At 44.0% G+C, this 23,546-nt stretch overlaps 2 protein-coding genes across 10 annotated transcripts in view; one reads left to right on the top strand and one right to left on the bottom strand.

Annotated features, from left to right (window-relative positions):
* Nucleotides 1-5,049, top strand: part of POLQ (DNA polymerase theta) — a 56,252-nt gene extending 51,203 nt beyond the window's left edge. Inside the window, exon 30 of the mRNA XM_032098437.1 lies at nt 680-5,049. Coding sequence (XP_031954328.1) covers nt 680-793 — 114 coding nt within the window. The 3' untranslated portion in view covers nt 794-5,049. The remainder of the gene's footprint in view (nt 1-679) is intronic.
* A 135-nt stretch (nt 5,050-5,184) lies between these two features.
* The window catches only part of STXBP5L (syntaxin binding protein 5 like), a 189,286-nt gene continuing 170,924 nt past the window's right edge, over nt 5,185-23,546 (bottom strand). For all 9 annotated transcript variants that reach the window (XM_032098438.1, XM_032098440.1, XM_032098441.1 and 6 more), the window contains 6 exons: nt 15,022-15,261; nt 13,770-14,130; nt 12,642-12,807; nt 10,736-10,847; nt 10,139-10,359; nt 5,185-9,137 (listed from right to left, as the gene is read on the bottom strand). In XM_032098438.1, coding sequence (XP_031954329.1) covers nt 9,096-9,137; nt 10,139-10,359; nt 10,736-10,847; nt 12,642-12,807; nt 13,770-14,130; nt 15,022-15,261 — 1,142 coding nt within the window. In that variant the 3' untranslated portion in view covers nt 5,185-9,095. The remainder of the gene's footprint in view (nt 9,138-10,138; nt 10,360-10,735; nt 10,848-12,641; nt 12,808-13,769; nt 14,131-15,021; nt 15,262-23,546) is intronic.

The raw sequence follows: 23,546 nt of genomic DNA on the forward strand, positions 1-23,546 counted from the left end.
AAAAAAATCCAGTCTCTTGTAATCCAAATAGTTGCAGAAAGAAATAATTTCTGTCTTCTAACTGTGTATTGAAGTGAGTGTTTTCTCAGGAATACTTTGAGGGCAGAGAACAGTTACCTCATATGTTTACTAGAGGGCAGGAGTTGCCTTAACTAAACACTGAGGGGAAACCTGGACAGTATTTGTAGCACCCACATGGAATGTGACCTGCTTTCCCAGAGGTTTATAGTTTGTGTTTCACAAAGTGCTTTTCATGCTGGCACAGCATGGAGGAGCCACTGTTCTTTGCTTCTGGCAAAGTTGTTTTGTGTCTTACTTTCAGTACATTGAAGTTTTCAGAACAGATTCCATGAAACACATAAGAGTTATACAGCTGAGTGAAAGATGAGACTCTGCAGGACTCTCAAGTGTTTAATAGAAAGTTAATCTTGGCCTCTTTTCTAAGTAGTCTTAAACACTGCAGAACCAGTCACAGCTCTGTGCTGCATAAAATCTCACTGGCTTTATACAGGTTCTCCATTCATAAACACCAATTAGGATTTGGTTGCATTCCCATTGGTGGTAAGTCAGTGCACATAAATGCAGGAGAGGATTCCAGGTGTCTGCCTGCCCCAGCTATTGACAGAAACCCAGAGCATTGAAGTTGTGTGTGTGTCTGATGCCTGACATTTTCTCTTAGGTTGCTCAGATCGTGAAGCACGAGATGGAAAACGCCATCAAACTCTCAGTGAAACTGAATGTTAAAGTGAAAATTGGCCCCAGCTGGGGAGACCTGCAGGACCTGGAGCTGTGACAATGCTGTGTGGCTCTCCCATGCGTGAGGAGGCAGAAGCACCATGGACCGGGCAGGGCGAGGGCCTGTGATCACCTGCTGGCAGTGTGATCCTCCTGTGCTGTGTTCCTACTGGCAGGGTAACAAGCTGCCTTCTGAAACACGTGGTGGAACATGGTATGAATTCACCAAGCCAAACCCTTCAGAGCTCAGTCAGAGCACTGAAGCGTGTTTACAAAACTGTGAAATGATTAATTGTTAAAAGAAGGGTATTTAAATGAATTCTGTTAAAGTGTGCTTGATCTTGTACAAACCTCCAAAGCCTAATGAATTTATTGCATATGAAATGAGCTGGATTACTTTATTAAAACAAGGCACAAAGATAATTTGGCAGTTCTTGTGTGTAATTGTCTAGGGCAAAAAAAGTCATTGTGGTTGCACTTGATGTAGAATTTTGCAGGCCTCTGCCAGGATTATCTTGTACTATCAGGATTCTGCTGATGACACTCAGGTGCTGAAGTGGCTTTGCAGCTGGCGGGATTTCTCACTGAGCAGCTGTGCAGGGTTCACAGCAAGTGGAATTTGTGCTTGGTTGGCCTCTGACTTTTAAGAAAGCATTTTGGTGACTGACTGCTGTAATCCATCCTGCTGCTGCCTTGCAAACTGGCCTCAAGAGGGATATTGTTTGGAGTCTCTTAGAGTTAATACAAAATCACCAGTAGAAACATTTTAAAGAAAGAAGCTCAGTGAATTGGTTAAAAACTTAATGGCAATGCATATTTTTGTGAAGAAGAAAACCAGCTCAGTCTGGCCAGCTGACATGGCAGCCTTGCTGGAGTTTGAGGTCTGCTGTGTTTGAGACGAGTCATTACACTGTGGTGGGTGACCTGTGGCTCTTCATTCAGGGACCATTCTCCTAAGAAAGCCTCACACCTGCCTGTTGGCTGCCCCACTAAAACCTGCTGAGGTTTCTCCCACTCTTTGCCTCAGTGTCTTTGGCTCTGACCCTGTGATGAGGCAGAAGGTTTTCCTGGGAGTTTGGGCTTGTCAAGCTGAGCTGGGATCAGATCCTTCAAAAGAAGGGGCAAGGAAGGAGCTTGCAGGGAACTAATCTGCCACTATTTGGCATTACTCTCCCCACTAATACCTTCTGGTCTGGCTAAATCTCACATCACATGTTCTCATTTCCCTTCCAGACAGTTGTGACAGTAACACAAGTTCAGCTGCTTTTGTTAACTTCACACAATGCCTGACCTTGAATTCTGTCATTTTCATCGTCTAGCCCTTGTGTGTTACAAGAAAAGGGAGGACAAGTGCCTCCCGTCATCTTCCTTATGCCTCTAATTATTGTATCATGTCTTTTTTCTGCAGTTCCTCCCTAATGTAATCAATCTCCATCTTTCCATTCTTGCCTCCTGTGGGAAGTTTTCAAGCCCCTAATTATTCTTTCATTTCTGAACTTCTGCTGGCTCCTTTGTAAGCAGTGTACTTTTGAAGCTGCTTTTTCAGCCTGATCTGAGAGGATGCAGACTTGGCTTTCAGCAGCCTGAGAGGGGGCTCGAGCTTGTTAACTTCAAATGCGGCACTTTTGGCAGGGCCATTATCCCGACATCAGAAGTCCCTGGCACGGAGGGCTGGAGAACACAGGGAGTTTTCAAAGATGGTAACGGGGCCTCCCTACCAAAGGCTGCATGCCAGACTCTGATCCACCACCTGCCTCTTGTGCAGCAAAATGGACACGTGGTCCTGAGCCAGAGCCCCAGGTGGGGCTGCTGTGACTGCCCTGCTCAGCACCCTCTTGGCCTTCTTTCCCCTTCTGTGTTCCACCTTACATTGAGATTTTTTTTGTTTTCTTCCTGCCTGCTCTATGCCGTGGCTTTCTATGACATCTGTCACCTGATGGCTGAACTCTTTATCCACAGCATTGTTTTTTTCTCTTAGTTTATTAAAGCTTTTGTTGTTAATAGATCCGAGCCATGGCACCCTGGTGCCTGACCATTTGTGTGCTCTGCCTGTGAAGATGCTGGCTTGGACTCATTATCAGTTCACATGGCCTGATGATTTCCTGTCCCTGGGTGTCCTGTGGTGACACACCTGTGCCGTATTTCAGGCCTCACTGGGGCTGCTGTCATTTGGGCTGCTTGTTCTTTGGCACGTTACAGTATTTCCCTCCCACACACTGCCTTCAGAATTTCCAAAGGATGGATCTCACCCCTATTTCTCAGCAAGCTCTCTAGAAGGGGGTGGTGCTAATTGGTAAGGGGATTAACATGTACCCAAACTCATTTTGACTAACAAACTCGATGGGTTCATTTTAATTAAGCAGTAATTTGGAGCAAATGAGAAGATAAGAGGTAGCCACTGTGGCGTTTGAGTTGTGTTACCAGGACTGGCTCTGAGCTGTTGTCTGATTGCTGCTATTTACATTCCTCAATTCTGATTAGACTTTAACTCTCAGTGAGACTGAGCAGTGGAAGCAGAAGAGGGCTTAGGTTAGGTAAGCAGAGGCACTGGCCAGAAGTGCAGAAAAGGGTATGTGTTGTTTTCTGAACGTGGTAGAAGGAGCCTGGCCACTCACATTACTTACCTATATTAGCCTGTAGGCTCCTTTTCCCCCACCTCTGATGGGCTGAAGCCTGTGTTTAGCTGGAAATTGGGCTTTTTATTAATTCAGGACCTGACAAGCAGAGTGCAGGTTAGTCTCAGTCTCTGTGTGGTCAGGATGGGATGCATCTGGTAGTGTTTGCTCAGTTCCTCAGCTTGTGTGCTTCTCTCTCTTCACAGCCCACTCCAGCACAGCCTGGGACAAGGACAGGTGAACGCTGCAGAAGGAGTGAGAGTTCTGTTTGTTAGAACTGTTGGCAGCCTTGTCCCTTGGTGCACCCAGAATTGCTACTGCACTGCCCTTGCCTGGCTCCTGCACCAGCAGGGGTGTGTCTGCCTGCCAAAACAAATCTGGTTGGGATGCAGTCCTGGCAAGCAGCTGTGGTCACTGGGAGTGCCTTGTCTTCACATGATGGGAACCTGCAGGACCCAGCTCCTCACCGGGAGAGCCTGTCAGCAGCCCCGGTCTGGTTGGTTCCCATCTGCCTTCTGCTCAAAGTGACTTCAATTTGCATTCAGCTGGCTACTGGTATGGGGCAGAACTTGCCCAGCCTTAGTAGCAGGAACTCACACCTTTGGTGTTTGCTGCAGCCTCTTGGTGCTTTTCCTCACATGCAGACCACAAGCTTGTTTTGCCTGGGTCCTTCTGCTGCAGCTTTCCTTTTCTCCCTTGCTACTGGAAGCAGTGACAGGCAGGTGACAAATAATGACACTGGTAATCTGATCTGGTTTGATCCTTCTGCCTTTCTCCCATGCTGCTTGCGTTTCATCAATAGAGTTGTACGGAGCTGACAAGAGGGAGCTGGGAGCTCAGCACCTTTGGCTGACATTTAAGCTTCTCCTGGCAGAGCAATTCAGATGTGCTGTTGGGAAGTGCTCACTCCCTCCCTTCTGAGAGCTCAGCCTGTGCGTGACTGTGTTTACCCTGGAGTGGGAGTGACAGGAAGGGGGCTGGGAAGCCCGGGCCCAAGGCTGGTAACATTCCCGGGGGCTGGTATGAGCTCCATGTGAGCTCCCTGCAATGGAGCATGGGAGCAGAAGCTGGGATACGGTTCTGTCCTGGCACGAGGTCCTGAGGGAAGGGAGGTGACCATCCCCACCCCAGCAACAAGCAGGACTGCAATTTTTGTATTCCTGAATGAGAAGTGTAAGCTCCACCCAAAGGCTTTACACAAACCATGCCCCTTTGAAATACTATAAAGAATCTAGGAGTAGAGGTTGGAAAAAAGAGATTACACCAACTAGTATCAATTCTTCCTTTATTTTCTTTCCCTTTTTTTCTTTTTTTTGGTTGTTAGTGGGGGCTCGAAACAGCCTCACTTTAAGATGCCTTAGTCTTGTGATGCTGATTTAGGATACCTGTGGGAACAGGACATGGCTAGCACAGGAGTGTGTGGTTCACCCCAGATCAGCCTTCATTCTGAGAGACAGGTAATGACTCGTTAACAAACCACACACATACTCAGTCCACATTTCCTTGACACTGAATCTGAATATTCGTTGCTATTTAAAAAAGTACAATGTTTGATTTGTTGATTTAATCACAAAACAAAACACATGAATGGAAACACTCATTTACATGACTATTGCTTATACACCTAAGAGTTGACTACGAATGGCCACAGGCAGTTCCTTCATGAGAGAGAGTGTGCTCTTACCAGACCCTTCCAAGGCAAAAAAACATTCAAGACTGAAATATGCTGTGCTTGAATTCACCTTTGGGCTATGGGAAAGGATGGATGGGGCAGGGCCCAGGCTATTTGAGGGGCATAATTAACCAAAAACTGAGGGTTTGCCTGTCCTACAACACACACAGGTTATATGTGAAGGAGGCCTGAGGTTGGATGCAGCTCTCAAGCATCAGTGGTTTCTATTGGAAAAGAAAAAAGGTTTCTATGCCCACCTGCATTACAATGCCCATGCTGTGGTGTGAAAGGGATTCTGGAAAAGGAGTATAAACTGTTTCAGAGGAGGGTTTATGTGATAATTGTATACAATACATGTAGTAAATATGAGTATTTTTGTTACACGCTTTTGTTACAGTCCTGGTACTGTGAGGAATGACTAATTGATGTAGATAGTTGAACTGCAGAACTGTAAAAAACTTAAAACCTCCCCCCAGGTAATAACAGAAAACAAAACCTGATTCTCAAAATTTCAATTGTCATGTCTTTTAATTCAAGATTTGCAACTGAAGTTAAAGCTCTAGGAATTAATTTAATTTTTTTATTAATAAATAAAGTAGCTTGTACTTCACTGAAGACTTGCCAACTCTGCAGACTTATAAATAATCTAATTTAATGCATTTTCTCTGTCTATCTACAGCACTAGACGTAAGATTACAAACATCTGGTCAAACCCAAAGGTGTGTGTGCTGTTGGAAGTTCTGTGTATCTGGTTTTGGATGTGATTATGACAGAGCTCCTGGAGAGAAGAATGTGAGGGAACAAGGCATCTAAATGAACAAACAGCATTTTAAACTGAACTAATATTTCCAGCCAATCTGGCCTGGTGTAGCTGAGGATTGCAAGGCTGAAGATACATCTGAGCTTAGGATTTTGCTTGAGGTGATGCTGTCTGAGTGGGAGAGGTGAAAGCACAGAAAGATTTCAACATCCAGTGACAGCCAATGTCCTTGCTTTTCCTCCAGCCAGTCCCAGTCCTACAGTCTTTCTCAGAGTCAGATGCTGTGCTCCTTGCTGGGAATGCTGCAGCTTCATGCCTGTCACTGACAGCCTTGAGCAGTGTTCAGGGCAAGCCTTGCAAAAATCCCACACTCCCCCTCATTTCACAATAAATCACCCAGGCAAGAGTTTTTCCTCCCTCACTGAACTTTTTAAGTGATGGGTTTTTTCCACATACATGGTAAATCTTGATAGAAAGCATTTAACAGTGTGCACTAACAAACTTATACAACATATACATTACATATATATATTATATATATAGAATGTTCTATATACAAACATATACAACTTTTTAGATCTCTACAGACTACAAGAAAATTGATAATTATAGTCACTAGTGGTGAACTTAACAGAAATAGTAATTGGTAACTGTCTGGAAATATGTAAAATATGTAAGAGTGGAAAGCTGTGACCTGATGGGGAGTACCAGAGAAAAGTTGCTTAAAAGTTTAGTATTAAAAATTGTAAGTTTGAGGGCTGCTAAATTCTCATTTCTCTGTTGCATAAAAATGCAAATGGAAATCTACTGGCAGGTTTTTTTTACCCTGGTGTTAAACTAGAGACTGTTGGCAGCCAAAGTCAGTCGGGCCTTGTGTAAAAGACTTGTTGAGGACACTTTTCTCTCAGGGTGAGCTGCAGTGCTTGGCAGTTAAAAGTTACTCTTAAATTTCCTTCCAACTTCCCATGATTCCAGTCAGCCTGTGGGGCTGCTTCCAACCACCACATACCAGGGCACAATGGAAAATAAGCTGGCTGCTGGACAGTTTGAATACTGCCCCAAATGATTTTGCTGTCCAGAGACCAGTGGGTTTGGATTACAGGCCAGAGCACAGGCCCACTGAATAGAGGTTTAAACTGAAGATCAAATTGCTGTAATGTTCTCCTCTGTTTCTCATTCTCGGTGCCTGCTTAGAGCAGTGCTTCCTCACACGCACAAGCCACTGGAAGGAATTCCCAAACCCAGTTCCTATTGGCATCAGAGTGGCAAGTTTGGCACATCCTTACACACGCACACAGAGAAATCCTCTTGGGGCATGGACAACTCCAATGCCTTAGCTCTCAGCAAAAACTCAGGCATTGCTCAGGCTTCTACCTTTTTCCTCACAAGTTTCTACAGTTCTGACAACATCGAGCAGTTTCTCCTGTCCCAGAGAAACTTGTGGAGTCTCATTCCCAGTTGAGCTAAACCTGTCAGGGCCATCATTTTCATTTTGCCTACAGCAAAATGTAAAAATCCTGTAAATCATGAAATTCTGTTGTGCTACAATGGGAATTTAAAACTTAACACCTAAAATCTCTTCCAACCCTTTAACTTGTGAAGTGGGCCAATTGTGAAGCCAGACTTTCTGGATGGTACAACGTCCTGGGCTGTATTTTATTGTAGGTAAAGGAAGGAGATGGAAAAGACATCTTTGAGAGGGATCATCTGAACACTGTGACCATACAAACACTGGTAAAGTTAAGGTCTGGTTGGGAGTGGGATGGTGCCTGTCTCCATCAGTGTCCATCAGGATTCCTTGAAGGGTCAGAGGATGTTACTCTTCTTTAATAGAAAAATTTTAAAGCCTGTTTTTCCAGCTTTTCCTCACTTTCTTTTTTCTAATTTGAAACTATGTCCAGGCACATGAAAACAAGCCTTCAGTGCCTTCTTTCCAAACCAATCTTGGAAAAATTTCTAACCTAAGACCTGACCTATGTGGCAGTGAGTCTCTTGTAGGTTAAGGTGGAGCATTCTTATGGACAGGCAATAAATCCACTCTTCTGTGGCTGCAGGTTGCAGAGTCTTCTGCAGCATTCACTGCAAAAACCAGACAAGCCACTTCGAAGCAGAAGCAAATTACTTTTAGCAGTGTGAGCAGAGAATAAATTACCACTCACCCATGGTGTCACTTTATATATGTATTATATATGTATGTTGACAATGGTTTTCCATGCTCCTCCCTGACCCATTGTGAAGTGTTGCTGCTCTAATCTCTCTCTCTCTCAGGTTTTGGGGGGGTTTTTGTGCAGGTCCCCTCTCATAACTTCAGCTGAGCACTTGTGAGCAGTGTTTGACAGAACTGTGGTTTCCCATCTTGGCTTTCCCTACTTGAAGAAATGGTTTCCAAAGCTGGTTTTCTATTCCTGCTACTGGGAAATAAGGCAACCAAGTGATAGAGACTCCATGGGGATGAAAAGTGCCATGGCCCCCTTCAAGGACAACAGATGAATGTAGAGCACATTTTTAAAAGTACAGATTAGGATGATGTGTCATGTGCTCTGAATTGCAAATAAACCATCTATGCACTGTCTTAATGACCTTTTTAGATAGTGCCTGTCCAGCTACCTGCAAAATCTTTAAATTTTGGGCATAGGATTTTGAATTTATTTATTTTTCTAGTATGAGTTAAAGAGCACTGATTTTGAGCAAGGTTTTTCAAGGGAAATAAACAGCGGATAAGAAAATGCAGCTCAACTCATTTTTCTATAGAGAACAGTAGCAAACATGCTTGAAATGTACTGGCTTTTTATAATGTCACTTTTAAAAAATAAAGATTTTTGTTATTTAAGGTGTTGTTTCTTTTTTTTTTTTTTTCTCAGAATAGAAATAAATCCCATTTTTCTTCGGTCACAACATGCTTCCTTTTTCTCTTTTTTTTTTTTTTTTTTAAGATGGCAATTAGTCATGCAAAGTTTTATAAGTGCATTAACATTCGAGTTTGTACAGAATATTTTTAACCAGATGCACTCCCCACAGTTCATACCTACAGCTTCTGAAAACCTACATGCCACAGTGATGGCTGAGTTCCTTTCAGGAAAAAACTGGCCACCCCATGAGCCAGCTGTTGGAAAAACCCTCATGATTCCAGCTTCCATCTCACGGTCTGTAAAACTTCTCCTTGATGTCCACTGTGATGAATCCAATAATAGTAACAGGAAAACATCTTCTAGGAGAAAAAACTGTCTCTGGCCAGTGACTGGTAGATTTGGGAATAAAGGTTGCTTCCCTGAACAGTGTTCTTAATAAAGCCACAAGCAGCTTCTTTGAAAGTCTAAAACTGGTACCACTTTTTGTCCTTGTATTTGAGCATCACCTACAGAGATGGGGAAAAAAACCAAACAAATGGCAATCAAACACTGCCCAGCATATGAGAGACCACACATGACCTCGGCCCACTAACTATCAAACTTCAGAATTAATAAATTAAGAACAATGCAGTACTTCACTTACAGTGTCAGCAGGTCTTGAGTCCACTGAGACCTCATATTTAATTTCATAGTTATTACATTAAAAAAGTGTTACCTGTTATTGCTGTTTTTTAGAAGATTTTTCCTGAGGACCTTTAACTACTTTTCTTCTTCAAAAATTAAAGGAACTTGCTTTCTATAGGAATAAAAAGACACTTATCTATGGAGCATAGTAGATATGCCCTGAATATATAAACTTCTTGCATTTCAGGGCATGTTCTTTCTGCCTCACACTTACAAAAGCCAATAAAAATGTAAAGGTCTTGTCCAGAGATGTGATGCACATTAAATGAAAAACATTCATTTTGGGAAATATGCTTTGATGTTGTTTTATCTTCAAAAAAAATCACTTTAGTTTTCCCAGTCTTAACAGCGTGGGATGGAAAAGCTTTCCATTTCCAGCTCCAAGCACAGAAGCTATTCCTGGCAAGGCCTATTCTATATTACTGCACCACAGGGCTGTACTAGTACTGTTCTCCTCTCCCCAGTAAGATCTGTAAAGGTTCCTATACACACATCCACCTACCTGTTTTCTGCCCTACTGCATGGATGTGCTGCACTAAGTGGCTTAAAAAAACAAATCATAACAAATTAGTGAGAAAGACAAGATGAGAAGTGCCGTGTTCTAAATTCAGAGGCTAACAATGGATGCTCATTTCTGGAATCGTGAAAGGAAGGGGTGTGCAATGGCAGTCGATTTTTGGCATTCTGGTAGTCTGGGAGCAGGAAGAAAGCCATGCCAGTTGACATGAGCACACCTCCAACACCATGCCTGGGTGAAGGGAGAGAAGGACATTTGGCTTTCCCAAAGGGAAGGGTTGCAGGGTGTGGGTGCCAGGGCTCCTACCTCGTGTGCATGTTTGGAAAACGCCTCTGCGCTGGCCATCATGCTGGCAGTCCTTTCATCCAGCTCGCCCAGCTTCTGCCCCCTCTCGTCCAGGGCGATGCGTGCGCGAGTCAGGTCCCCAATGACCCCGCCCGCGGCTCCTCTCACGCCTTCAATCCCTCCTGATCCAGGGATGTGCTGGGCCAGGCTGCGAGAGGCTTTTCCTGCCGTGGCCTCGCCAACTGCAAAGGAGAAGAGGACAGACAGATGGACAGACAGGGATGAGCTCCTGGCCTGGCTCTGTCAGTGCTCCTCAGCCTTGAGCTGCAGCCTTGCAGCAGTGATGCCGTTCCATGGGCACGTGTGGAAGACTTTGCTCTGTCACCATCACATCTGCAGTGCAGTCGTGTGCCCCCCACTCAGCTGACCAAAAGAAGCTGCCAAGGTGAAGGAACTATGGAATGGCGGACAAGGACCCTCCCCTTTCTCCACTCAGTCAACTTTCTCTTTTCATCAATCATCTACGCCTTGTGTACTACTCCATTCCTAGATGACAAGGGCAGGGGATCTCAAGAATGACTTTCTGCCAAAAAAATTCCCGAACAAGAAATTACTCACAAAGCTCCTCTCTGTCAAAAGCTTGTCCGCTTCCTCCAAAAAGTCCTTTGAGAAAGCCTCTGTTTTGGGCTTCTGGTGTTTCCACAGGAGTAAACAAATCCCCAAGCATGTCCTGGTAAGCCAGAAAAAAGTCCATGTAAAAGGTTTGTGAGGTGACAGCAGTTCTAGGTGTTCTCTTGATTTGCATTAACAAGCCACATGCACTGAATCTAATCAACTTAAAAGAGTCTGTTGTGTGAACAGTATGGTGTAGGCAATATTTGTGTATTCTGACAAATGCTTGGGCTAACTAGACTCACTCATGCTTTCAAAGGGACTTGGTTTGTCACTGCTCAGCCCCATGTTCCTTACCAGAGAAAAAAAATAGCAGTTAATACAGGATTAAAATACCAGTGATAAGGTCACATTTTGCTTAGAAACAGCAGAGGTGACACTGTAATTGAATAAACAATTTGTTGTGTACTATGTATTTTGCTTTAGTGATTACCTAGCCAGGCTGGGCAGTCACCCTGCTTTCTTTTTATAGCACACCTGAGCTCAGTGCTTGCCAGCAATTCAGAGTTTGGTGGTTTGTCATTTAGTTGATTTTTCTCTTTTTAAACAAAATCCATTACCTTCCATACAACCTTCCCCCACCCCATGAGTGTGCCATCAGCAATGCTAAATAAGCACATCTGCTGAAGGCACTGCTCTGGTGCCACATCTTGGAGCAGTCGCCCCAAACAAATCTCAGGCTTGGATTTATTTGCAGCAGTACCAGGAAAAGCCAGCTCTCTGGAATAAAACTGATGGGAAAAGTGTGCAGTCTCACACTTTAGTGTTTGAAACCAGTGGGGCTGTGTGCACTGGGAACAATTTCTGCCCTGCTGCTCAGCTCTGTGTTTGCTCAGCCAAGCCTCAGCAGGCAGATACAGCTGCTGTGTTGCACAGAGCACTCGCTCCTGGGGGCTGAGTGTGAGGACAGCGCTGTGACTCACAGCCACTGCTCCTCTGCACAGTCACCTGCTCTGGGGAGAAAAATTACTGCAGCCCTTGGAGCCTCAGTGGAGCTGTCATGCAGCCCAGCTTTGTTTTCCCAGGTAGCAGGGTGATGCTGGGTCATCTGCTTTCTGTACACACAGAATGACCATGCAAACCTTTTTTTGCATAAAAGCCAAGATAAATGCAGCCATAGTCCAGCAGTACAGAGAAGCAAGGGCTGTGTTTCCCTTTGCTTGGTAGTTGCATGATGCTGTTAAGGGTGGTAAAAGAAATTAAATCTAGCTTGTAACAGCCTCTCGCTGTAGGTCCATAGTCTAAGACACTTTGGTCAACCCATTTCATTATTTTAAAATTGGCTCCTTGCAAAATCATCTCCTCTCTGGTGCACAAAAGCTGGTGTGCAACGTTTGCTCCTCACAGTGCCTTTTCAGACTTGAGACAGACAGTGCTGTGATGTGAGTTGAGCAGCTCAGCACATGTTATTCCCTAGGGCATGAGTGCTGGCAGGACCATTTCTTTTATACTTCCATTCTAGTTCACTGCTAATTACATAACCCAGAACTTATTCCCCCTCTTTTTTTTTCCATTACTCATGTTTCTCCCTGTAACCTCTCACAATTCCTTCTCTTCAGTAAGACATTTTCATTTGCATTTTCACTGTAAAATAACCAAACCAACCCAGCCCATATCTAACACTGTAAAGACTTTTTGCACAGGTGCAGGTGACAGTGGCTGAAAAAGCCCAAAGAACAACAGAGCTGCTGACCTCTCTCTGTTGCTTTGGCATCATTCAGTCAGGGCAAGTGGAGAGGAACAGATCTGTCCTGCCCCTGCAGCACTGTCCTCATCAGTGCCAATTTACCCCTGCTGAGTGAGGCCACCACCCCTCCCACACACAGGCACCAGAGTGAGGTGTGAGCCCTACCTGCAGGTTGTCACACATCTCCTGGCTGTATGTCAGGCGCTGGATCTCTGTGGGAGAGCTCAGGTACAACGCCTGCCCTTCATTCGTGAAACAAAAGGTCCGTGCTATCCTCATGTCTGTGACAGGCAAATAGTTGATGTCCAGCAGTGGGCGAAGGCTGGGCAAGCTGAGGAGAAGCAAATTCCCAGGTTAGTCACCAGCTGCCACACATGGTACACCTGCTGTGTGCCCACATTTTAAACCAACACTTCAGTTTATGCTTTTCATAACTGCAACAGTTAAAGTGCATCTCTAAGCTGAAAAATTCTGCCATAAAAATGCTGTCTTCCCATTATACTTTGTTCACTTGCACGGAGAAGTTTCAGCTGCCTTGACTTCCTGGCCCTAACACTTCTGCTACTGTCTGGATACGGGATGTGCATGTGGCATGGTACGGCTTGTGCCACATGGCTGGCTAGTTTGCAGGGCAAGGCCTGCATGGACACTTGTAGGAAATGGCCTGGCAGGGCCCTGCTTCTACCCTGTGGACAAAGGCTTCAGCATTGCCTTTGCTGCTCTCCAGCTTCCCGTGGTTTGCTGTTTTAGACAGTACTCTCCAAAAGTTAAATGGCCTGGCCAGGGAAACAGGGTGCAGCAAGGTGAGGGTACAACTACAGGGCTACTGCACAGTCAGCTCCCTGGGGAAGGGGACAAAGAAGGGAAACCAAGTGCTCTGAACAGAACATCTTCAGAAATGGCAGGAGTGGGACTTGGTACTTCACACAGGATAAACAGTACCCTTTTTATGGCTGAGTCCTATGCTTCTCTATACCTGACTCACCATAACTGAGCAAAATTATCAGGGCTTTCTTTTATCATAGTTAAAAATCACCATCCATCAACTGTAACAGGTAGGGGATTAATAGAAAAAAAGAAAGGAGCTTCCTTTGTTGTGCACCTGCCTGCCTTAACTCCCCATGTGGAGACAGCCCCAGGAACAGGTATGGCTGCATCAAAGCAGGGAATTAAATACACCCACCAGGGAGTTAATGCAGAGCACTAGGCACTCTGGAGCAAACACAAGTGGAATACGACAGCACTGTGCCACCTCTTTGCTTAGTTTTGCCACAAGATTAATTAGATAAGTACCTCAGTGTCATGATGTGCCCATTGGCACAAAAGCACGCCAGACAGACGCTGTTACAGAGGGTGACCACATCTGCTCGCAATAAAAAGGACGTTTCGGTGATGTTGTGCACATAAAGACATGTTTGGGAAGGCAATGAGAAGACTTTGGCTTGTTTTTCTGAACAAATGACTGCAAATTGATGATCACCCATATCCTGGGAGGAGGAAGGGGAATGCATGACAAGTTTCCTTTTCCTTGTTTTGTCACCGTCATCAGCACTGTGTGGATCCCTCCATACTTCGTAGGGCCGATGTGTCAGTGTCCCCATGCAGTCCAAGCACGCGAAGGTCAGCACGGCTCCCTTCAGTGTCAGGACGGTGCCTGCAGAACAGAATTTCCTCTCACTGGCACCACAACCAGGCTGGCTGTCAGCACAGCACAGCTGACACTCAGCTTTTGTAAACACAGCACACACATTAATCCAGCCAAGGCGACAAGGCTTGCTTGCTCAGTTCTTTCTGACCACATGAGAAGGTGAACAAACAGCCTGCCACTGCTGGAAAAGTCTCAGGCAGCTGATATCTATAATAATGGATATAATACATGCTGTTGAAGATGGCCTGTTGTTTATCTCTACATTATACTTGTAGAATATTTATTCCCCAGCAGTAAAATTGCTCCAAGTCTGGTGACTTTCCAGCATTGTTTTTCTAAACAAACTGGGCATGGGAAACCTCTGTTCCTGTGCATTCTCCATTTTTGTCCATTTTTTAAGCACATACTGCCTCTCCTCAGACCTGACCTCTCAGCCCTCTGTTCTCTCTGCTACACCATCTGTCACTCAGTCAGCCAAGGATCTCTCCTGGTACAGCAACCTGCCAACATTTTTGTTTCCTTTCCTGAACTCCCTTCTGCTTCTCTGCAGCTTTCTGATACTAAGACAGTCAATTTGTTCACAGAATCCCAGACAGAATTGTAAACAGGACTGTAATTTCACAATATGAAGGAACTCTGCTAATTTCCCTGTCCTCACAAGAAACATGTAACTTTGCCTGCTACCCAAGGCAATCTTTGGAACTAACACAACCAAAGTGTCTCAGTCCATGAAGTTGTTGGTCCCTCACAAGCGTCTTTACCTGTGTGCCCTCCACTCAGTGAGTGACCATTGCTTGATCTTTTGAGACATTTCTGCCCAAAAGGCTGTAGAAAATCACAGTTATTGCCTCGTTGTACCAAGACAGATAAAAAGCAGGAAAAGAGCTGCACTCTCACCACTTGGTGACACCACGACTGGCTCTGACTGCCGTAAGTCGTCACTAGCAGGAAGATTAAGGGACAGGATTATGACCATTCCGAGGCCTGTTCCGACCCAGAGACAGGAGGAGACAGCAGAGTCGTTCTTGCGGGCAAAAGACTCCATGAAGTACAAAGCTGTGATTGCCTCCTTTGAGTCCCTGTCGATACTGGATACGCTGGAGCTTCGGGAACGGCTGAAGGAGTTTTCCCTATTTTCTGCACAAATAAATATAAGCAAACAGGCATAAATCGGTGCTCCAGGAACAGGCACAAACCTGCAGCAAAGACAAACTCCTTGTAGACTAAAGAAAGTAAAGTTTTCTTAACCTGAGCAAACATTCTGACACTAGCATGATACCAGCTTGCTGCCAGTGTATAAATAAGTGTGGAAAATGCTGTCAGACCTCATCAGTTACATCTGCATTAGAAATAGCTGCCTATTATGGAGATTAGCATAGACTAATTAGAATTTACAACAGCCTTAGCTCAAAGGACTTGTTCTAAATAGCACAAAATAATTTTAGGCCCATATGTTACCAATGCATTTAGAATTAATCCATGTATCTCATTGCTGCAGGACATGAAGGGAGATGCCATTAGCAGCTTCAGAGCTCGTGTCCCCTGCTCTGCTCTTGTTGCCATCACTAGGACATTCTAGCACTGCGTTCAGAGCCACCGTTTATTGGGAAGATATTAATAACTGCTCCCTGGGGAAAAGATACCCATTGCTGAACTGAACCCAGTATCCAAAACGTCTCAGGGTACAAATCCACTCTGGCTTCCCAGGGAGAGAAGTGAGAAACCTGCTCTGTGCCCTTGGCAACAACTGCAGAGTGAGCTGGCACTGCCCAAGCTTTAGCATGCAGCATTGAGAGCCAGCTGGAGACAGTGCTGTGCTCTGCCCACTGCAAGTGCACAGGTACAGAGACTCTCTCTCAGCTTTTCAGAGAGAGCTAACAATGAACAGGCCAAGGATCTCTGCCTTGCTTTGCCTAGTGCCAGGCAGGAAGCACAAAGCTGTGTGAGGGAGCTTCTGGCATTAGCAGGAACACTGGGGGCTCTAAAGCACAGTGGGCTGAAGAGTTATTGAAGAGTCAAGGAGCCAGAGGGAAGACGGGAGTAGGGCTGGCTCTTTGCAAAACGACTTGTGCCAGTGCTGCTGTTTATCAACTTGTAGCCAAAAATGGGATGAGATCATTGGAAACCCCCATGCTCTTTTGCAACAATAATAACTGGAGGTGGAGAAATAGTTGAAGGTACTGGATCTGAGATAAAGGTCTTGCTTCTGAACCTATCATTATGAAGCAGATTTATATCTGGTAGGAAATTGTCCTTTGTATAGCTCAGAAAAGAGTCATCTCTTCAGAGCCAACAGAAGTGTCTAAAAAGAGGAATACTTTCTGCCATGGTTGAAGAATAAAATTAGAAAATTACTTTCTCACATACTCCAGCTTAAAACTGAGCTAATCCTCACGCTGTATACAAGGTTCCTGTGTCCACCAGAGCAGCAGCTTTGCCAGTGAATCTCTTCCTCAGACAACAAACTGCAGCATCGTGTTCCCCTGCCCAGATGCCTCAGTGCAAAGTCATCCCTACACTGCAGCTCTCTGGGGAAGACTGGAGAGAACCAGGGCAAAGCACTGCTGGAACCACACCAAGTGGCGTGTGTGCTGCCTTAAGTGTTGGCACACAGGGATGGGGCAGATTCTCCTGCTGCTCTTTCACACCTAGGCCACCTTCTGTCCTTTGAGGGCTTCTGCAACTTGTCAAAGAGGAGTTTCACAGGACAGCCATCCCTGGCACTTCAGTTCTGCTCTCACAGAAAGTAGCTTATATCTACTTGAACTTCCGAGCATGGCCCTCGCCCCATTTCCACTTTCATGTAGGCACTGTTGTAGCTCTCTAGCTCTGTCTCAGCACTGCTCCATGTAGCTGCACAAATTGGGACTGTTGGCACATCTACAAACACAGCTGCTGATACCTTGAGAATTAGTGTCTCCCGTAACCCCAAGCACTTTGTACTCCACCTGCAGGGAACTAGTTGGCCCAGCTCCTTCCTAAGCACTGACAGCTGCCAGGTAAAGAAAGGAAGACAGTAATTTCAAGGCAGAGATCATCAGGGCTCCATATATATATATATATATATATATATACACATTTTTTTTTCTCCCAAAGGGTACCTAATCTTTAATAAAAATGCTATTATGTAATTAATCTTCTCTTTAACAGGTGTATTAATATCACAGTCACATAAAATTCAAATATGGTGGTGCTCAAGCTAAGAAAGATGTTGAAAGGACAAATGCAGTTAGTGTAGGCGCCATACACAGAACTTAAAATACATGATGTGCCATTTGCATGTGTCATCAAAGCTTTCTCCCTCCCTAAATTAACAAGAAATGTTCCTCACTCCTGTGCAGTACAGTTAACTAATACATCTCTGAAAAACTGACACTAACAGATATAATCTTTAGGACACTTCTGGGAACATACTGTGCCATTTTCTATTAAATACACTACTCAAACAAAAATTCTAAAGATCAGCAAGACATATGCCAAAACTTGATGTCATTAAACATATCTGAACAGCAAAGTCTGCAATTGCTATGTGACTTTATTGGCTAGCTCTAGAGCAAGGTAGAAATCTCTCCTCTTCCTAGATTTCAGGATAAAATTTAGTTAAGTCTTGTTCCCTGGGACTCCTTTCTCAAAGAGCTTCTACCCCAAATTCTTTATCTAGAAAGCACTCCACTGTCTCCTGGAGAAACACAAAAGCACCTTCCTTAGGAAATTTAAAAAACTTGCCAAATCCTTTGCTAGTATGATTGCTATGTCTTAAAATGGCATCCTGTCTTCTCAAAGTTGACCTGCCAGTCTGTTGCAGTCCTTAACCCAACCACCATATTCCAGGTTTTCTGTTGTATTTTCCTTTTCTCGCTCTGCATGATGGGTGTAGAAAGAATGTCAGCTACAACATCTTTCTGTGTGTGAACTAGGACCACTTCCTTGTAACATAGGTCAAAGTTGATTTGGATGCTGTGCTTCAGGCGACAGGACATTCACCTGTGAAAAGCTCCTCAAAAATTTCCATCTTCTCCTCCTTTGGAGAACATCCTGCTGCATGGCACTGTCTCATAAATGTGCTCCTGTCTCTAAACTGCCTCCTGCTTTGAGGAAGCCCAGTACTCCCTTTTCTCTGAGAGGCACATATCCAACTCCCAGGATCCATTAGCTCCCACACAGGCCCTCAGACTGCCACGTCCTTTTCCTTCTTCCTCTCACACATCTGGATTTCTTGGCTCTTCTTTTCTCCTATATAGGTCTCCAGGCTGTTTCTGCAGCTGGCAGCCGAGAGCGCCATCAGAAGGCTCCAGTGGCCCCTGAGAGCTAACTAGTGACTAATTTGGGAGATGCTGGGTTGGATGATGAACAGCTCTGAGCATTATGACCTGCAGCCAGTGCATTTCAAAAAGCTGCATTCCATGAGTTAAGGCCACACAAAATAAACACCACTGCCATCCTAAGAGTAGCCCTGCTTTCTTCAAAAGGTTTTCATTCAGCACCATCCTATACACGGTCTGGGTTAATGAGCTGCAGGTGGAAACTCAGGAACCAACTTCCTTTGTGACACTGGCCTGGCTGTTAAATTTGAGTGATGAGCAAGCAGCATACAAACAGAAGCTTTATGACTTAAAAGCAACCAAACCCCCTCTAACTTGCTTCCCACCTCACATAAAAACACACAGGACACTTCAGTGCATGCACAGGTTAAAAAGGAAGCTGGTGCTTTTGAGCCTTCCCTTTGTCCATCTGTGTGTGAGCAGTGCACTGCTGCTCATCGTGTGAGGATGTTCTGACTCCATGTAAGTGCTGGAGCTCTGGGAATGCAGCCCATTGCCATAAAGGCACAAGCATTGCAAAAGGACAGGAACAACTGAGCCAAACATCATCATGACATTTATACAAAAGCAGCCCTGAGCAGTTGTCCCAGCCCCTTCCTTGCCTGACAGAGTGTCCTGCTGCAGTGCACTGGTGTCTAGGGGAAGATTTAATTTAGGGTTTGGGGGTTTTCTGAGAATTTAAAAGATAATTTGATTAAATGATTCCATGTGTTTCAATTGCCACCTGTACAGAGCAGAGACTGCAGAGATTTTTTTTTTCTTTTAACTTCCTTTTACTTAGCAGAAATAAAACCAGAATTGCCTCACTTTCCCATGGAATTAAAAAAAAAACCCACATGTATGCCATGTTCAGGGAATGTTCTGACTTGTCTATTCTCAGCTTCAGCAAAAGTTTTGTAAGGGGAACACATCCTCATCTATTGCATCTGCCAGGAAATTATTACTGGGATTTTTATAAAACAGTGAAATTAGGACTAACACAGAAGCATAAAGTGATTTTCTTTAGGAAGTTAGGAATCAGGAAAATAGAAGTGTCACTTGTTATGAGCAATAAAAAAACCCCAAACCTACCAGTGACAAAGATCATTTTCATTGCAAATATTTACATTCATTACTGTAGAGTTTTGCAATTGATTGTCAGTGTCTTGGATGCTATTTATAGGTCCTTTCCTGGTTTTAAAGTAATGAGTAATTGATCTGCTTATGAAATAGATACAAAAGTTGACCTTTTTGACACGGAAATCGATAGATTCTGAAAAAAAAGAAAAGCTGAATGGTTTATATTCTCCTCACTTGAAGAACTCTAAAAGTTTTAATCCCAAACACCAAACCTAACAGAAGCCAATGGAACTATTTAAAACATTTGCCAGTTTGAGACCATCATCTTAAATTTTAAGACAAATCTGTCACTTTCAAAATTATGTAGTCAGGAAAGCATGCAGAGCTCTGAATGTCAGTGGAAACATACAGTAAAGGAATTATACTTCCAACATGAATTTGTGCACAGTAACATCACAGAGACACAGAGACCAAACCACGGCACTGATGGCAACGCTTCAGCAACAGAGAGGAGAAAAGGGCAGGAAGTAACACACATTTAGGAACACTGCACATTTGCTGGGCAATAAAACCAACATTTTAATAGCACCACTCTAAAGCTGCATTCCACAGACAGCAATTCACAGGAAAGCAGCAGAAGTTGTCTTAAGCACGAATAATGTGCTAATAACCTGGAATTTTACTGTGAATGATATCCTACCAGAACGAGTTAAGTAAGTTTCCCTAAAAAAATGCTGTGGATATGCAGCTTGCAGAGCACTCCAGCCATGCTGGCTGTGTCTGTGCTCTCATGGAGCTCACAGCTGCGGGAGGCTTGACCCTCCCTGGAGAAAGTTCTGAAATGTATTGGCCTGAAATTGCTACAATTAAGGCACTGTAACCTGAAAGGTTTCATGGAATTCCCACTGATACAAGACTGATGGAAATGATGGCAAACAAAGGCTTAAAAGAGGAAACAGATTCAAGGCAGCAGACCTGGACCTTTACTTTGATCTTTCTGGAATACAGTAAAGTTCAGGCTTATGCTGTAGTTCAGCAAGTTTTAAAAACAGAAGGGAACTGTCAGGGCAGAACCATTCTTCATGTTGAAAAGGAAGTAGAAATTATTTCTATAAAAATGCAAAAGATCTTTGCAGTAAGAATCTATCAAACTTCCATATTTAATGTATGAATCACTTCCCTTTACTTACACAAGCAAACTGTCTTCACATTAACATCACTAAGAGCTCAATTGGGACATAGTTTATAAGCTTGGACATATGTTTTTTAATCAAAGACATCACAATTCTCTAGAACTTAAAACCCCAACCTGAACTATCCATTCTGCTGAAGCATCTTTCATAACATTGACAGTTCAGGAAATAATAACTTGTATAACTTATATACATGGAAGTACCCAAGGAAAAGGTGGAGACAAAAGGCATCATGGAAGATGATGAAGCTGTGGCACAGCAACATCTCTGCCTCCACACCTTTCTCACCTGGGCCACCCAAGGTGCTGAGGACTTCAGCCTCCTCCCCAGGCTGCCATTGGGATGAAAGTTCAGAGAGCCACAAAATCTGGGCCTCCAGGAGCATGGGGAGTGGAAGAGGTAGGCCAAGGGAAGTGACCATGCCTGTAGCAAAACACTTTGTGTTGATATGAAGTTAAGGCTAGCAAGGAAAAAATGCTGAATTTGAATATGCAGTGCATAACTTACCCTCAAATTCAACATGCCTAAAGTACAGTGTGAAATTAGCTTCACCTGGTATCAAATCATCATTTAAATTAAAACTGACTAGACGTTCAGTGACTGTAAGAACAACAAAATTTTCATTGAGTTGGTTGTTTTAAAAACAAGGAAAACTTGCAGATTCTCGTAAGAAATCAAGTTGATCCTAGCAGAACCTAACAGAAAATGTACTCCAAGGAAAAACCAAACATGAACTGCATCTAGCACAACAGAGTTGGAATTCAGGCACCAGCAGCTCACATGCATCTATGCAAGGCTCTTCTTCCATTTCTTCTTTCCTTTCCTAGCCATCAGACATGCTCTTTCACAAGGCACTTCACTTCTTCAACAACCTCCTCCCACTCCTTTTTCCAGGGACATAGAACATTGCAAGCTCTGTTGTAACCAGATTTAGGCAGACACACACTTGAGCTCCATTTAAACCTCTGAGAGAAACCAGTGGTTATCTCTGATAAAGACTATGATTCACTCTAAATGATGACAGCAACTCTGGCTTTGTGCAGCCTAGTGACTGTAGAGCTCAGCAGAAAACTGAGGGCTGGGATACAGATCAGCCCAAGAGGACCGACCCACCCATCCATCCACCCATCCATCCACCCATCCATCCCTGCCTCCTGCAGGTTTCTGACCCTTCTGGTCCTATTTTTTATCTACTGTGGACCTAATACAAAATACTAATGTGTTCTAGGGAACTTGAACCCCACTGATGATCCAGAAACTGGGCTCCCTCTTGCAATAACAACCTACTCCTTGTGCTTGTCCCCTAGCAGACCTCCTGGGCAAGAGGCAGGCCCCAGCTATTTGCTTAAGACATTGACTCTCAGAAGCACTCTCCCACTTCATCCTATGGAGATGGATTGAGGTAGGTGGACTGAATTGTCTGTCCCCTTACTCCCAGGACCAGTTGCCATTATTTCTGGTGCATCTGTATCACAACCAGACCGACCTTTGACCCTTGCTCACCTTTAAAGTATCTCCACATCTCCTTTCTAAAAGGAAGCAGAAGAGAGAAGTTTTTTATTTTACCTAGAGTAGTGAACAAGAACACCCTCACCTCCATCATAACTGAAAAAGACCTTAACACTATGGATAAGTCACTTCTGGAAACAATTATATTCCCCCAAGGATAAACTAAGGATCTTATAGTTCAGTGTTCAAACTGAATACTTTTAAAGGTATATGAAAACCTTATAGAAGACACTAGAATATCCTTCCTTGGAATATCTGCCTTTTTTTGCTGCCAAATGTTTTATTACAGCCATGCAGAATTTGCTGTTCAGAAATCTTTGAGATTACAGCGCCCATGAGATCAGAAGTGCTGTGATTTTCCTTAACAGGAAAAAATAATTTCAGCTTCCTAATAGTTGCTTTTTTTATTTAAATAAAGCTTTCTGCAGTAAGAAAAACACTTTCTAGATATAGAACAAGTCTTCTGGCCGACATTTTTATCTGTTCCTCTGCACAGACAAGAAATATAGTGACAAACTGAACAGTTAGTGGGGACTGTGCTTTACCACAGCATCTCTTAAGTTTTTTCCTATTATACAAGTCTTACCAGTTACACTGATGGCAATGTAACTTCAAACACTATCAAAATTGAAATGATTTACAGGAAGAAGCAACACCATAATCCCCTCCCTGAGAAATAAATAAAAGAAAAAAAAAAAATCAAGCCAAGGGCTTTTCCATCTGCTATGAAAGTCCAGCTGTGAAAAGCCATGGCACTCAGGGGCCTCATGAAGCATGGCCCCAGACCTGCTGTGCCATGCTCAGGGGATCAGGTCAGTCTGGCTTGGCTGCTTGGGCAAGGAAGAATACCAGAAATGATCCACTCTGCAACATGGAGAGTATTGGCAAAGGGAATGCACTGGAGAACATGAGCTGTTCTGAAAACCTGCCAGAGAAGCAATAACCTCCTCAGAGAATTAATTTCTGCAGTTAACTACCCTTGTGATCAAAATGAATCCCCAACTGTCTTCCTTAAGTCAGGCTACTGCCTTAGTAATTTATGTCCTGTCCTTCTCTCAAGAGACGCATACAGCTGACTATTCCCTTCCTCTCTGCAGTACACTGCCATGCCTTTGAGTAATTTTGTGCCTTTTTTCCCCAACATTTTTCTAGATCAAGCAACCAGGTTCTTTTTCTGTTTCCTTGGAAGCCTAGGAAGCACTGCCTTAAAAACCAGACCAACCATCTTCTAGGCCATCATTACTTACCTCACATCCACATGTGGGCTTCAGACCCAACAGACCCAAGAAAAAAGCAGCCAGTGATAAAAACAGAAACCTCCCTCTTCTACCCCCACCTT

The sequence above is a fragment of the Corvus moneduloides genome, chromosome 2 (assembly GCF_009650955.1).
Source record: "Corvus moneduloides isolate bCorMon1 chromosome 2, bCorMon1.pri, whole genome shotgun sequence".
In the NCBI taxonomy this organism is placed as follows: Eukaryota; Metazoa; Chordata; class Aves; order Passeriformes; family Corvidae; genus Corvus; species Corvus moneduloides.